Raw genomic sequence first — 17,402 nt, forward strand, 5'->3', positions numbered from 1 at the left:
GGTGGTGAAAATATGTGGCATTTATCAAAATCAGCACTCAATGAAATTAAAAAAGAATTTAACCCTTTTGATGTAATGTAATTTCATCATGGGCCTCATTGTGTGAGCCTCTGACCACAGCCCCAAGTGATATCTTGTCTCAACCATTGCTTTTAAATGAAAATATTATGATTGATGGAAAAACAGCTTTTTATAAAAATTGGATACAGAATAATGTATTTTTCATAAATGATCTCATTAAGCAAAATGGAGAATTTTACAATAATGATGAATTTATTAGAAATTATAATATAAAAAATCTTTCTTAGATTTCTATGGTCTAATCTTGGCACTGCCAAAGGAATGGAAGAATGTTATTCATTCTCAAGTATTTATCAAACTAAATACTGTCAGTCACAAAATTGTTACCGCCATTAAAACAGTTGATAAAGTATCAAAACATTTGTATAAATTTTTTCTAGATAAAATAAAGGAAACCCTATCACGCATACAAGAGAAATGGAAAATGAAATTGGGAATAGATATTGTGGCCGAAGAATGGAATTATTTTTTTAGTCTTCCTTTAATTATAACTGAAGATCCCACATTAAGGGCATTTCAATACAGATTACTCCATAGAATTCTAGGAACAAATACTTTACTTATGAAGTGTAAATATAGTGAAACAGAACTGTGCACTTTTTGTACCGAAACTAAAGAAACATACATACACCTCTTCTTTGAATGTAGTTATGTTCGAACATTCTGGCTTAATTTTTTTCAAAAGTTAGAAGATGTATGTAATGTAAGCTTTCTCCCAACCTTATCAAGTATAATCTTGGGTGTTAAACATCATCTATTTAAAGATATTCTTAATACATGTATTCTGATATTGAAGAGATATGTTTATTTATGTAGAGTTAGATTTACAGTCCCATCTGTTGCTGAAGCAATTGAATGGCTAAACTATTATTATAGGGTTGACATGGTCTCTATGAACTTGTGCTCTACCAGTAAAGCAATAAGATTAAAAGAAAAATGGTCAAGCATTGATAATATTATTAAGAAATAGAGCTCAATGCAGATGTACTCTGTATTCTGTTACTGACTTTGTATTTTATAATTTGAAACAAGTATGGTTAACTATATGTTTAGGATTTATAGCAGAATAATTTGTTTGTGCATCTTTATTTGTAGATGAGATTTGAAAATGATATGAAAATAATAAAAATATATATTACAAAAAAAAAAACTTAAGATGCTAATGCTTACTCAACAGGTCAATTGATAAGCTATTGCGCACGTACATGAAATGTGGCAATAGCAAGAACAGATGTTTTCCGAATAACATTAACTCGAATAATTCAAGCCCTTTCCGTGTCCGATTTTCTCCCACACGAGGAGCCTTCGTAGATCAGCGGAATATAACGACTGAATTATTCGGGTTAGAATAACATCCGGTGTTCCATATAATAATAATCCAAGATGGCTTCCAACAGGGGGAGTACGTTCAACATAGGACCCTGTGGGGAATATGTACAAATGTTTTCTTCTAGAGAACCAGTGAATAGAATGAACCCAAAGATGGCATGACTGTTCCTAATGAAGTGCTGACAAAGTGTGGTTATTTTGTAGCCGAACCATCACCCAAGATGACCGCCAGCAAAGCAGTTCGTTAAACATAAGAGATTCCCGCCAAAACTTCTATGGCTTCTATCTCAAAACAAGCACATTGACCTTTATTTTATTTTTGCTTTTTTGGTTCCTTTATTAATCCCCTATCAATATATACTAGTGTTATGAAAAGCTTGTTATTTTGAAACTGAGTAGCGAACTTCCTTAGTCCTTAATCATGCAACAGGGTATATCATCTAGACACTTTAGTGCAAAAAGTGATATTTTTTCTGTCTATTCGAAATAACATAAAAATTGTGATGCACAAACGCGGGTTATTTAGTGTGCACCACATTTTTGATGTTATTTCTTCATAGACAGAAAAAATATTACAGTCATTCCTTAAATAACATATAAAAGGTAAAAGATTGTTGTTGATACGATATTAGTATGTTTCTAACGTTATCTTTTCACAAAATCTGAACTGTTGGAAATAAAAGTTACAAAAATGTACTCACCAAAACGAAGAAATTGTAACAGATTGTAACAAAAATGAGAAACTTTTTTCGATATGCTTCATCAAATTTCAATCTAGTTTTGAATTCCAAGATGGATGACGTTTTCTGATTGTTTGAAACTTTTCCTTCGGGTGACAATTGCTTATCCTCGGAAGACTTAACGTTATCATCAGAATTACCATTGCAAAAGCCTTCAGTTACGTCTTTCTCATCGTTTTTTTCTATTGTTCCTTTTCTCATTGTTGCATCTAAATCTAAATTAAAATTAACTAATTATTAACTTATCTAAACTGTTGACACATAACATGACTTGCCTTATGTTATTTTGATAGTAAAATGCAAAAAATTAAAATCAAAATGGCAACACTTAAGAGGCCATGTCAATAAACATTGACTTTCATACTACATATACAAACCGTGAATGCGCATAAATTTATATTCAGTTTAAAATAAAATGCTCTCGTCAATAACAAAGATCATATATGTAAAAGAGAACAGATTTTTTTCGATCATGTCATCATGGTCATTGCATCTTAATAGTGTTTTTAAGTAACGAAATCAAAGAACATTACGAATACAAGTGTGGATACAGATCAGCGTGGATTGGATGTTTGACAGTGTTTTCTGACAACAAGAGATCTGTTTTTCCCAAAAGGTTCTATATTAAACTGTGTTGCACAATGACAGCCTACCTGAGCAAAACACTAAACATCAGCAGTGCTGTACATTTTTATTTTATATTTTGTTTTAAAGAGGCACTAGCTGCCAAATTTATGTTCCCCGATTTGACTCAAATTCTCATATTTTATTTATAACAATGTAAAACATTTTTCCAAACTTCCAAAAGTATAAAATAATCAATTTACAGGACATGGTCTCAATAAGATGTAGCTTTGTTTCGTGTGAATTTTAGCCAAGACGCCATCTAAATAACTATCGCGTTGATCTTCTATGACTATATAAGCGATGTAAACATAAACATAGATATAAATAGATTACGCAACTCGTGCACTTGGAGTTTTATAGGTCTGTTAAATTTTGTAGTATAGATTAAAAATTTATGTTTATCGTCGTTTTTACCTATTTAAGAATTATGTTTTGTGGATCGAATCAGTTAATCAAATTATTTACCTTTGTTTCACTTTAAATGATGACATTCTTTTCCTTTAAATAACCGTACACGGACAATGCATGCATTATTCTACCTCCCTCTACGGGGTCAAATTGGAGTTCACATGAATACGGATTTAATGAGGTCGAATTATTCACTTGCAAGAGAATAATTCATTATCAATGTTAGCTGATTTTGACAAAACTGAACTATTTTAGCTGATAAAAGCAAATTATTATTTCACTATTTCACTTTCATTAATGATTGAACAAAAAAAAATAATACTATAGATTTTTTATACATCTCGTAGCTAGTGCCCCTTTAATGTTCAAGACTGTGATTAGATGATATTTAATGGTTTTAAGTAATGAAAATGCCTGACATGATGCGTGGGGCTAGATAAGCTAGAAAGTAAACTTCTGTGTTATTTTACATAGTTCTTCTTCAAAAATTTCTTTTCCGAAGTAAAAAAAAGTTTTAATCAGTATGAACAGTCAGGATTCTACTTCGTCAAAATTATCTCCCCAGATTACGCCAGTTAATTTTCACAATCAAACTGGAAGCCATTGTAGGGATGATGCGCTGCCAATTTGTGCTCTTGAAAACTGATAAATTTATTAGCATAGTATTATTACGATCCTTATATGTCAGTTGTATTTAAAAAGACAAATGTATCTACTAGCTAATGAGCATCAGTTAATGATCTTGTCTGCATTGATTCAACTTAAAACTATTGTCTAATCGGTTGTCGGGTGGAATTTTTGAAAATTCATAAACATTTAAAAAAATTCTAATTAAATAATTCGTGAAGGGCAGACTAGATTTTTTTAGTAGTTGAAGACTATAAACCTTTAGTTATCACACACACACAAATATTTTTTGTTCGAAGATATGCATTTTTAACATCCTAAGACTGTCGTCAAGTACTTTTAGTTAAAAATAGATATTCGAACACACCTACTCTGTTTTTTATGATTCATTGGATAGGTATTTCACTTGACCCATATATTTCATCTTTTAGTACTGTAATTTTTTTTATGTTATAAAGTCAACCTGTAGGTTTGATTTATAAAAATGATATAATCTGAAACGAGATGATGTATCAAATATTCTTGCTTTGTACGTTTTCAAGACAAAATATTCAACTCAAACACGCCCTAACATAAAAAGGTGCTCTCGATTTTCTCTTTTTGTTACCCATTTTTTAGAATGTTTTCTTGAGTCACATAATGGAAGGGCAGACACGGAAATTTCTGAACTAATAGATCAGAAGTTATGCATTTTCTACATCCAACTTGATAGATACCCATGTCGTCGACTTGATATCTAGTTGTTCTGCTTAACTATGTAATAGATAAATTGAAAACTTATGCAAATGTTTTTTTTTATAATAGAACATTTCGTAATTGAGAAGAAAATTGTCATTTTATTTGTTTCTATTAACTTTTAAATTTTTTGTTACTATAGTAAACATTGCAGTAAGCATTTATCGCCTTCTCTAACAAAGAGCTTCGATTCTTTTGTTCTATTTCCACCGGGTTTCCGCATGTGGAAAATAATATCAACAAAAGAATAGAGCATGTTCCAAAGACGCATACCTACAAAAAGTCAACTTGTAAATTTCTAAAGACATTTTTTCTTGTCATTTAAAAGTTAAAGTATTCAAAACGACAAAAGATATTGCCAAACAAATAGTATGAAAGTGCTGTAATAAATATTTACATTTGTATGTGTGTTGATAGTTTTGTCATATGAGATTTCTATCACACATGAACATTGACTGAACTATATATTTCTGCATATCTTTTGAATTGATGTTAAGTTAAAATTATTGTTTTGTAATAACTTTTGATTGTATTTATTACCTATAATTTTGATAGTTTTTATTAGTTAATATTTTTTTTTTTGTGTTCGTTTTTTTGTTTTTAGGTTTTCGGTCTCAAAAAAAATAAAATAAAATTATTGGTCTTTAAAACAATGTCATTACTGAACTGAACATGCACGTTAATATGCCTGTAAAAAAAAATGTATGCTCACCACTGGGCTTCCATACGTCTGTTTGTTTCTTGTGTTATTTTTAGAACGAACTTTTTCCGCAGAAAAGAGCTGACGTACTTGGCCTCCAATGCCGATTTGTTTACAATCAAAATGTAGGTCATATCAAGGAAACTATGAAATGAAGTTCTTGGGCAAAATTATCGACATAATTAAGTTGTACCGCATTCCGTTTTTAAAAATAGTCTTCGACTTAATTGTATGTACGAATCTACCGTACTAATATTGGATAACGCTGCGGCTTTGGCTATATTAACCAGTGGCGGATGCAGGAATTTTCGAAAGGGGGGGTGCTAGCCCAGGGCAAAGGGGGGGTGCAGGGGGGGTGCAAACATATGTCCCGATTCAAATGCATTGATCGGCCAAAATAAAGGGGGGGGGGGTGCGAACCCCCGGAACCCCCCCTCTGGATCCGCCACTGATTAACGGAAATGAATTTTAGGAGCAATAAAATCGTGTACATACAATTGTTGTGACCTTTGTAGTAGCTTTTAAACTAAGCTTACCTTATAAAATTAGGCTGGTGCCAATGTAGATGATCTCGAATTTTAAGTGTCAAATTGTTAACCGAGTAGATTAGTGTAATTTACGAAAATACACACAAACCGATAACAGATAATATTACGGAAACCTATAAGCGCCACACATATTTTTTTTATAATTTTCTTCCTATGTTTGCGTTATAATAACGCAAAACTTTGCGGGTCCCGGTAAAGTGAGAAACGGAACAGAAACGAAACGAAACGAAACACAGCGAAACAAAACGAAATACGGCGAAACGAAAGGAAACATGTAAATTAGGAAACGAAACACAACGAAACGGAACAAAATCTGTATATTGCATGTATTGAGGAACGGCCCATCATGAGAAAATCTGCCCGACGATGGTGTATTCTAATGCAATTTATTCCTTAAATATCCTCCACTCCCCAAAGTCCGTCCACCTCACGAATATCGCGGTGCATTTTCAGCTACGTTTCCCGTATATTCCCGATAATTTGCAGTCATAAAGATTCAATAAAATTCTAACTTTTGACATGTAAAAGAATCAACAAAAGACCGTACGTAGTATAACGGAAATGCAAAAGTGAACACTGACTTGAAATCAATGCCTGTTCTACTGTCGCCCCTCAAGTTTGTCAACCGGATGTACAACCTTGTTACGTCACACAGATTAGGCCAAGCACATTGCATTTTCGCATTTTTTAAAAGGGTAAGTATTGAAAAAAAGCAACAAAATTAAATAATTAACAATAAAATTTTCAACAAGTAACAATAACAAGGAAATTTGGCCAAATTGTCTATTCCATGTCCGTGCAATGCATGCAGTAAAACTTGGTATTCCTCCTCACAGCCCTCCGCAGTTCTGTACAGTATTTCAGATGTGTCCAGTGCTTACACCTATAATTGTCACACTGCACCCATTTGGTAAGTTCAACACCAACCCAAGTCTAATTTGATTGGGGGTAAACTGTTTACACACACAGCATAATTCACTTCTGGAATGTCTTCATTGTCTGTATCGCTGAAGTCCATGGAATCATCAATGTATATGTGACTAGGTCCTGTTTTTTGAGACGTGGGGCTAGGTCCTGGTTTATTATATATGTGGCTAGGTCCAGGTTCAGTGTGGCTAGGTCCTGATGTAAGTGATGAAGCAGAAGAGGACGTATTCTTTTTATTTTGTTTTCCATTTTTCTTACTACTCTGGTTGCTTGGTTGATTTTTTCCTTGGTTTTCAACATGCTGTTTAACCTTTTCTGCTACCTCATTTTCAGTTGTTGGCATACCAGAGACAATCGTTCCAAGGGGTTTTCTTTCTTTCTTGTCATTTTCGGACTTCATTTTTTTAGTTTGTTTATTCTTTCCGCAAAGAAGTGTGGTACAGCAGTATCATGGTCTTGCATATCTTCAACAACATCAGTCACTGCACTTTCAACAGCTTCCGTTACTTCTCTATTCATATCAACTTCGACTACTTGCATGTGTATCTCATCTGTTTTTGGTTCATCTATAGTCTCCGTAGTTTCTTTGCATTCCTCATTTCTTGTAAAAACCTCTGATGGTTTCAGTTGATTTTGGTTGATGACAGTCTTATCCAGGGGGTATATTCCAGTTTTCCTAAATGCTGACTGAAGGTTTTCTGGGGACAGTGCTTTCTAGTATGCTTTGCAGGCTAGTTCACATATGTTGTATTTGGTTATTACTGAGGAGTTTTGACGTATGGTTTTGTGACATTCATTATCATGAATACGCTGCAACGGCCCATAACATCCAACATCCAAAGGTTGTAAAATATGTGAGGTATGAGCTGGTAAGACGTGAATGATGATGTGGTATTCCTGTGCCCATTCAATTATGTCATCTGCTACGTGATTTGTGCCCGTCGAGGAGAAGAAGTACATTGTCATTGTTTCTGCCAGGGATGTATTTAAGAAAATGATCTGTTAAATATTGTCTCAATATGTTGGTATTGGACCATCCTGAGTCTGATACTGCACCAACAGCACCAGGTGTTGCACCATTCATCAATTCATTATTCATTCTTTTCCCTTCAAATACAAAATATGGAGGAACAGCAAAACCCGAGGCACTTCCACATCCAAGTATGGTGGTAGTACTAGACCTTCCAGATGTTACTGATAATGTGGTACATTCAATTCAAGATACAACATTAGGTGGTTTACGATTCAGTGTTATACCCTTTTCATCAACATTTAATAGGACGACTTCCTTAAAGCTTGCAAAATATTTTCAACATTAGCAACAGAACCACATTTTGCACGTAGAATCTCCAAACTTCTAGGTTTCGCCACTCTAAAGTTCTGGCCATCTTTTTATGAAACCCTCAAACCATCTCAAGGTAAATTCTTCACTCCTTGGTTTTATTTTGATTGTATGGGCAAAATCAGTAGCTAGATCTTTATTCACACCATATTGTATGTTTGACTCTTCATGTTCTACTTTCGTCTTTAAACTAACCCAAGATAAAGAAAATACATTGTGTTTAGTTATTAGTCATTTATCTTGACACACTCCTACAACTAGCTAGTATCTACAACATTTTCCAGAAAAAAAGAAACTTCGAAGTACAAACGACATCTTCATAAAGTTGAAGTCGATGGTACCTGTTGCATGTAGTTTTTAAGGTTTACATGAACTTGTTTTTGTTTTGTTGCAAAGCAAGCAAGACAATCTATCTTGCTTGCTTTGCAACAAAACAAAAACAAAATACAAGAATGTCATGGACTGCCATAATAAAAAATCTCTGAGAATAAAAGAAAAGGAGATGAAAATAAAACAAGAATATGTATCCATAGGACAATACGACTCGCTTCACATATCACATTTTCATATTCATTGAATCCCAAAATATGGTAGAAAAGCCTATTTTGGCATATATTTAAAAAAAAAAAATACCATGTCATAATGTACATATAGTTTCAAGTTGTTGTGAACCTATTTAATCTACCTTAAAACCTGGTATTGATAAGACGGACTGACAGACAGCAGCACAGACCAAAAAACATTATGCCCCAATAACGTAGATGGGACATAATAATCCTAGTCACAAAGGAAAAAATCGCCAATTCTGTTTGAGACTGATATTCAAACGATCCACAGTAACAGATACTCTAATTTCAATGTTTCCTCATTTCTACACGTGGCAAGAAGCCTTAATATTTGAACAGGCTCTGTACATAGCATAGCTGACGCAACGAAGCCTCACATTTAACCATCAAAATTGATGAATTGCGAATAATTCACGTGTATATACCAATGTAAATGGTGAGTCATATTTTCTGAGTTGAATGAAATGTTCGGTGTTGGCAAACGAAGAAGGTGGACACCAAGGTCTGGCTTTTCAATCGTAGTAGCCTAATATTACCAAAGGACACGTGACCCTGAATCTGAAAAGAAACCAGATGGAATTGTTATAAATGATGGATGAATAGTGAGGACGATTTAGATCTTGACGTAATGATTATACGCCTGTTTATTGTTCACTTTTACCTCTAGATCTTTGTCTTTCGGTTGTTTGTGTCGGTGTGTTGCTGTATCATTATAACATTCACCCTACATCTCCTAAATTATTTTTTAAAGATTGAGTGGGTTTATTTTAGTTTCAGAGAAGACGATATTCAAACTTTTCATCATCAATGATTGTATGCATGATGTGCAATATTAAAAACCCTATTGTGACCAAAAATAATTGAACAGCGGCGTTGTCTGTTTTAACGTTATCATAAAGTTACTTAATAAGGACTATTACTGTATTGGTTTTTACTCAATAAGTTTGTGATAGCCTGTTATTTTATGTATTTTGTATATTTTTATATTCTTAGTAATTGATATTAGTACACATTTGAATAAAGTTATATTGTTAGCTTATTAATTACATTCTGTAATTAAGGATTAGTATTATGTGTTATTTACTTATTTATTGACATGGACTATTGACGGAGTCGAATTCTATTCTTTTTGTTTGGCTAGGTCTGATTTCACTGTAGTTATTACTTTATTTTCACGGTTGATTTGAGAGCTTTCGGACATTTCTACTATTGGTCAGTACTTTTGGCGGTTTAATTCTTTTGTTCTATGTTATGGTAAGACATCTTGTGATCAACACATATATTTTACCTATCTGCAAATTAACAACTTCAGAAATTAATCTATACAATAACAATTCTGTGATTGGAGTTTCATAAATATTATAAGGTCAGTCCTATATCTTTCTTTATTAATTATGCAATAATTGTCCAATAGTTTATATTTTACACGTATGCATGTTTAGATTGAATGTCGAGAACGAGAGTTTAATTTCATAACAAAAGAGATCGTAAATGTATATTAAAACATAAGAAGAGTTGAATTTTACGATCATATAAAATAATACTTCAATAGTTTATTAAATCTGGTATAATGATTTGAAGATAAAGTTTACATATAAATTGAATGATTGCGAGTGTCGAGTGGACCGAAAGAATGTTGTAATGTTTAAAGGTTAATCGAATTAAAGTAAATCGATATAAGAACTAAAAATAGATATCAAGGTTTAATATTGATTTTTACTATAAACAATTGCCCTGAACAAAGATTTATAATAATCATTTTTGTTATACAGATATATTTAAACCTTAGTTACCAAAGATGTAGTGGTTGTAATATAATGGTTTATATGGAAATGTGCCACTTGCACGATATGTGAGGTAAGCTAAGTGTATTTGTATTGTATTCTTGTTTCGCTTAGTTTTAGCTTTTAATATTTGCTTTGCTTTTATTGTTACTTTTTGTGATTAGTTGCTTTTTGATTTAACAAGCATGCAGCTTACGTTTTTAGTCGTTTATATTATCAACACAAGTATTGCTCGATAGACTTTGGTATGAGACAGCATAGTTTTTTATGAGAACATGTACTATAATAACTTAAAGTCGAATTGGTATAATTGTAATTGAGACAAGTAATTGCTATGGTATCCACATTATATATTTTTGTGATCAGATACATATGTATGCAGCTAAATAAGTTTGTATGATAATGAATTACGAACATTAGTTTTAATTATTATGACTTAGTAAACAGATTTATCTATCTGTAACTTATAAGTACATTTATATTTTACAGGGCTTTATTTACATATCCATTATAGAACTTCGTTAGTCTGAATAAAAGTTACTACAGAACCCTAGATTGACGTTTTAGTTATTCATTACTAAAAGCCTGAAGAAACCGGCTTTTACATTGGCGCCCAACGTATTTGGAAGCTTTCATCAGCGACGAAGTAGAAACCAGGAATATATTCCGAATTTTGATGCACAGTGACAGTGAATCCGTACGGAAATACATTATATAAACAAGAGGCTCTCAAGAGTCTGAATCGCTCACCTTGATTTTTTTCGCATTTATCTTTCGTTTAAGAGATTAAGTGTCCATTGTAGTTTGTTTTTTTGGTTTAATGCAGATCTTACTTTGCTGAAAATTTTTGTTGTTTACAGTTTATCTTTATCATTAATAATATTCAAGATGATAACCAAAAACTGCAAAATTTCCTTAAACTTACCAATTTAGTGGCTGCAACCCAACAATGGGTTGATAGATTCATCTAAATATTTTCAGGGCTTTTCAGGGAATTTGACCTAATGAACACTTTCATCCCATGTCAGATTGGCTCTAAATGCTTTGTTTTTTTAGATATAAGCCAAAAACAGCATTTTACTATGTTCTATTTTTAGCCATGGTGGCCATGTTTTTTGAAGAAACAGAAAATAAAACAGAAACTTTATTCTAGATACCCTTAGGATCATTCAGTTTATGTTTGGTTGGAATTGGTTGAGTGCTTTCAGAAAAGAAGATTTTCAAAAGTTAGAAAACATGATAAACAAATTGTGTAAAATTCTCCAAAGGGCAATAACTCTTTAAGGGGTCAATTGACAATTTTGGTCATTGACCTTATTTGTAGATCTTTCTTTTCTGAACATATTTACTGTTTACAGTTTATCTTTATCATTAATACTATTCAAGATAATTACCAAAAACTGCAAAAATTTCCTTAAAACTACCAATTTAGTGACAGAAACCCAACAATGGGTAATTAGATCCATCTGAAAATTTCAGGGCTGGTAGAACTTTACCTTATAAACACTTTAACCTGTCAGATTTGCTCTAACTGCTTTGGTTTTTCAGATATAAGCCAAAAACTGCATTTTACCCCTTATGTTCTATTTTTAGCCATGGCGGCCATGTTTTTTGACGAAACGGAAAATAAAACACAAATTTTATTCTAGGTACCCAAAGGATCATTCAGCTTAAGTTTGGTTGGTTCAATAGTTTCAGAAGAGAAGATGTTTGAAATAGTTTACTTCAGACGGACGACGACGACGACGACGGACGCCAAGTGATGGCTAAAAAAAGAATATGTGGTATGATTGCCAATGAGACTACTCTTCACAAAAGACCAAATGGCACAGAAATTAACAGCAATAGGTCTCCGTACGACCTTCAAACCCCATACCGCATAGTCAGCTATTATAAGTCCCCGAAATCACAAACGTAAAGCAATTCAAACGGGAAAACTAACGACCCTAATTAATGTATGAAAAAAGAACGAAAAACGGCAACAAATGACAACCACTGAATTACAGGTTCCTGACTTGGGACATGTACATACATACAGAATGTGGCGGAGTTAAACACATTAGCGGGATGGATCCCAACCCTCTCTTAACCTGGTACAGTGGTGTAAGTACTAACTGTACAACATAAGAACGAACCATAAAATCAGTTGAAAAAGCTTACCTCATCAGATGGATACAAATAGAAATACATCTTACAAAACAGAGTGGACGTGGCCGGGTACTTGTACATCCCAAGAACAAAAAGACACTAAGTACCGATCTAAGATTACTCGCAGTACACATCCAACGTCCAATGGATTTATTGTAAATACGTCTTAAGGAGTCAGAGAAAAACATGAACTCGGTTTTTTGTTGATCATTTGGCTGAGACTAAAAGGAGATCCCTGAGATCTCAAAACTAGTGTAGACCCACTACATAACCATTGATTTCGCCTGTCCAAAGCCCATAACCTCATACGTGGTTGTCCTACGACAACGTCATATATATCTGGATTTTTATTATTTGCAGAATTTTGTGTTGACAGCAGAAGTAGTTTCTGTTCGATTTATCAACAACTATTATAGACTCTGGGTATTTTTTAGCTTGACACATACAGATTGTTGAAGATTATATGTATTCTGCTTGTTTTGGGCGTAGGGTTGCTTTCGCATTGATATATACTCCACACCTTCTTTTGTTCTTATTCTTGGACGTTTAAAATGACGGACATAGATGGCAAGTATTGACAGAGAGAGGAGCTTACAAAGGCTAGTCTCATTTAGAAACATAGAGATATCATGCCAATTCCCCTAGCCTGTCATCATGGGAACTTGATATCTTGGAAATATACAAATCTTTGAAACATTGCAACAGTTTCCAGCTTAGTCTGCAAATTCTCTCTTCCTCGAGTGGCTTTGTTATTAAACATGAAAAACTGCAGCCCGTTTTTTCCAACGGACTTGGGGTTAAAAAGAGTGTGTAAATTATCGAAATGATATCAAGGAAGGGGGGTGGCGGTATAAGCGTTCAATCCTTACTACAGTGTCACATTGAATTTGGAGTTGTAACATCTTATGTGCTGATTACAAACGGATATACATTCAAATTGAAATAAGTACGAAATTTTAAACAATTGATTGCATACTGCATTAAAGACATTTTGTTGCCATATTTTTGCATTTTGTTTAATGTTGTTACACCATCGGACCATGTTAAGAAAAAATATGTTTAACTCCGCCATATCTTTATATGTGTCTTTCCAAAGTCAAGAGCCTGTTTTGCGATGGTTGTAGTTGATTGCTGCTTTTCATATTGGGGTTTCTTGTATAACTAATTCATAAATCATTAAGTTAGGTTTCTCGTTTAAATTTTTACACATTTTGTAATGTCGGGTGCTTTAATAATCGAGTAGACAGTTTTGAGTTATGCTAATTTTTGAGTGCCGTATTTTGGCCTATCGGTGCTTACATTTACTTGGACTCTAGTGAATAGTTGTCTCATTGGCAATCATACCACAATTCAGGCCTCAATATAGAAATAAAATTAATATTTTAAATTCTGCCTATTAAATGTCTCCTCCCCCCGAAAATAACGTTTAAAATTAGAACATATCCTGAAAAGTGAACCGCTCCTCTGTTTCAGTTTAAAAATCAAAAATTGTTACTCTAGACTTTGATCTATTTTTGGTGGCGGAGATAAAGGCAAAAAAACATGAATTCATGCTTCAGTGCTAATTAATTTAGGAAAGAAGTAACCATTTGGAACATCAAAAACATTACATGCAATATTACCTTTACAAAATATATGATAAGGACATCAATTGTCAAATCTAGGCAATAATATAGACGAAAATGAAAAAAATCAGTTCCTCAAAAAACGGATTTTGTTCTGTTTCGTTGTGTTTCGTTTCTTAATTTACATGTTTCGTTTCATTTCGTCATGTTTCGTTTCGTTTCGTATCGCTCTGTTTCGTTTCTGTTCCGTTTCTCACTTTACCGGGACCCCTAAAAAGTTACAAAATGCGTCGGAGGCATCTATTATTAATTACCTTCACATAAGGCTCCGTACCAATACAAGGTTTAAACAATCTATAAAATCTTAATATATTACCATTGACATTATTTTTATCATTCCATACTTCATGATGCCAAGATTCTTTTTCAAAAGTTTGTATAGAATCCCATACATTACTCAAATTAATTTCATCTTCTACATTTTGAATCAAACTATATTTACGAGCTAACTGTAAAAACTCTATTATCCCATGACGATTTTCTTCTAATCGCCCAGGTACGAACCTTTTTACATATATTACTGATATTGTCGCTTTTAAGACGATTCCATAGTTTAAAACCTTCAACTTTTAGTAGTGCACCACCTGATAAAAACTCATATCACCTCTAGCAACTAAATTGCTGCTTCTCTTGCTTAAGCCTAAGAATAATTTACAAGCATTGTTTTGCAAACTATTTATACAATAATGTATATTAATGCCCCATACTACGGAAGCATATGTAAAAATGGGATTGACTAAAGTGTCATATAATTTAGTAAATTCATCAATATAATTTAGTAAATTCATCAATATTCATACCACCAGTTTTACAAAATTTTGCTTTAAACACCAAGAGCTGTATTAGCTGACATACAATTCTTTGGAAATTATTGAATAATCCGAAAATTCATTCAAAAGTATACCAAGATATTTATAACAAGCTGCATATTCAAGACAAAGTTCACCACATTTGAACTGATAATTACTTTTTTGTATAGATTTATTCCTAAAATGAACAATTTTGGTTTTGTTTATATTTAGAGTTAATCTCTACTTTTCACACCACTTGTTTAAAATGTCCAACTGCTTTTGCAGTTTCTCTGCATCAGGTGCAATCAATGCAATGTCATCAGCATGTAAAAATATAGAGACCACTATGTCATCTACTTGAAAACCATAATTTGCTTCTTTAATATCTGAAACTATATCATTTACATAGATAGAAAATAAAGTCGGCGATAACACACAGCCTTGTTTTACACCAAGAGCAACAGAAAAAAAGGATGTCATAAAGCTATTTACTCTGACTGCACAATTGACATTACTGAATTTATAAGAAGTAATACAATTTAAAAACATACTGCTAGTAGACAGTCTCTTTCAACTGTATCAAATACTTTCTTTGCGTCAAAAAATTATACAAATGTATCCTTTTTTGTATTTTTCTGCTTTTTTATGACGAAAATAAACTCATCATAGATACCAATATTAAAGTTTTATATTTACGCCAGACGCGCGTTTCGTCTACAAAAGACTCATCAGTGACGCTCAAATCAAACAATGTTTAAAAGGCCAAATAAAGTTGAAGAGCATTGAGGACCAAACAATCGTAAAAGTTTTGCCAAAAACAGCTAAGGTAATCTATACTTGAGGTAGAAAAGCCTCAGTTTTTTTTTCAAAAAATTCACAGTTTTGTTAACAGTTATTTTATAGTTATGAACATATCAATGATAACTTAAGTCAACACGGAAGTCCCAACTACCGGGCTGGTGATACCATCGGGGAAATAAATCTCCACCAGCAGTGGCATCGACCCAGTGGTTGCAAATAAACTCATCATAGATTCCAGAATTAAAATTTTAAATTTACGCCAAACGCGCGTTTCTTCTACAAAAGACTTATATCAAACAATGTTTAAAAGGCCAAATAAAGTACGAAGTTGAAGATCATTGAGGACCAAAAAATCATAAAAGTTTTGCCAAATACAGCTAAGGTAATCCATTTCTGAGGTAGGAAATCCTTAGTTTTTTCAAAAAATTCAAAGTTTTGTTAACAGTTAATTTTTAATTATGAACATGTCAATGATAACTCAAGTCAACATAGAAGTGCTGACTACTAAGCTGGTGATACCCTGGGGGAAATAAATCTCCACCAGCAGTGGCATCGACCCAGTGGTTGCAAGTAAACTCATCATAGATACCAGGATTAAAATTTTATATTAACGCCAGACGCGCGTTCCGTCTACAAAAGACTCACGAGTGACGCTCAAATCAGACAATGTTTAAAAGGCCAAATAAAGTATGAAGTTGAAGAGCATTGAGGACCAAAATTTCCTTAAAGTTTTGCCAAATACAGCTAAGGTAATCTATTCCTGATGTAGAAAAGCCTTAGTTTTTCAAAAAAATCAAAGTTTTGTTAAAAGTTAATTTATAATTATGAACATATCGATGATAACTCAAGTCAACACAGAAGTGCTGACTACTGGGTTGGTGATACCCTCGGGGAAACAAATCTCCACCAGCAGTGGCATCGATCCAGTGGTTGCAAATAAACTCATCATAGATACCAGGATTAAAATTTTATATTAACGCCAGACACGCGTTTCGTTTACAAAAGACTCATCAGTGACGCTCAAATCAAACAATGTTTAAAAGGCCAAATAAAATACGAAGTAAGGCATTATTGATTATTTCTTTTAGGCGATTTTTCAATTTTACATGGGGAATGGTGGTATACAGGGTTGAAAAATTAAAAGTTTTGATATAGAACTAATTTCAAAAAGAGACCGAGATTAAGAATAATTCCGAAGTTCTTAAGAATTTTTAAGAATCCACATATGGTTAATACCAATACGGGAGTAAACAGTTTCACAGTATTTCTGTAAACCCTCTTTCACTGCGGACAAAATTTTAGTCAATCTAATGATCAATTCTTTAATGGAATATGCAGATGAGCCGGCAATGTACCGTTGTTTGTACGGAATTTTGAGAAGCTTAGGTATCCAATACAAACAAGGTAAGTCCTCCGATTTGTTGTTCAATGTTATGTTTATTTAAGCAATAAAAGACTTGTGATTCGCCAAAATATCCTTGTCAAATGATATGTTTTGTATGTGGGATTACCTGAGTGCTCATGTATTCCTAATTCTTTTACTAGACATTCGTAGTTATACGATTTACATAGAAAGACAATATTACTTGAAACTGTGTCCGAAGGAACTACAAGATACTATGA

The 17,402-nt window shown here is 33.1% G+C and overlaps 2 protein-coding genes and 1 pseudogene across 4 annotated transcripts in view; all 3 read right to left on the reverse strand.

The window, feature by feature from the left end:
* LOC139512154 (sodium-dependent glucose transporter 1-like) overlaps positions 1-5,890 on the reverse strand; it is a 31,214-nt gene extending 25,324 nt beyond the window's left edge. The window contains exons 1-2 of one of the 3 annotated variants that reach the window (XM_071299553.1): positions 5,784-5,890; positions 2,112-2,365 (exon numbers count right to left, since the gene is read on the reverse strand). In XM_071299553.1, coding sequence (XP_071155654.1) covers positions 2,112-2,351 — 240 coding nt within the window. In that variant the 5' untranslated portion in view covers positions 2,352-2,365; positions 5,784-5,890. Of the gene's footprint in view, positions 1-2,111; positions 2,374-4,183; positions 4,302-5,783 lie in introns of those variants that run through there. The other 2 variants (XM_071299552.1, XM_071299555.1) reach the window with 2 other exon arrangements.
* LOC139512155 (sodium-dependent glucose transporter 1-like) overlaps positions 1-6,435 on the reverse strand; it is a 41,115-nt gene extending 34,680 nt beyond the window's left edge. Inside the window, exon 1 of the mRNA XM_071299557.1 lies at positions 6,377-6,435. The gene's annotated coding sequence lies outside the window, so the exon portion shown is untranslated. The remainder of the gene's footprint in view (positions 1-6,376) is intronic.
* Positions 6,436-7,118: 683 nt separating this feature from the next.
* On the reverse strand, positions 7,119-8,705 carry LOC139510851 (uncharacterized; annotated as a pseudogene).
* Between the last annotated feature and the right edge of the window lie 8,697 nt (positions 8,706-17,402).

The sequence above is a fragment of the Mytilus edulis genome, chromosome 2, assembly GCF_963676685.1.
Source record: "Mytilus edulis chromosome 2, xbMytEdul2.2, whole genome shotgun sequence".
Lineage (NCBI taxonomy): Eukaryota > Metazoa > Mollusca > Bivalvia > Mytilida > Mytilidae > Mytilus > Mytilus edulis.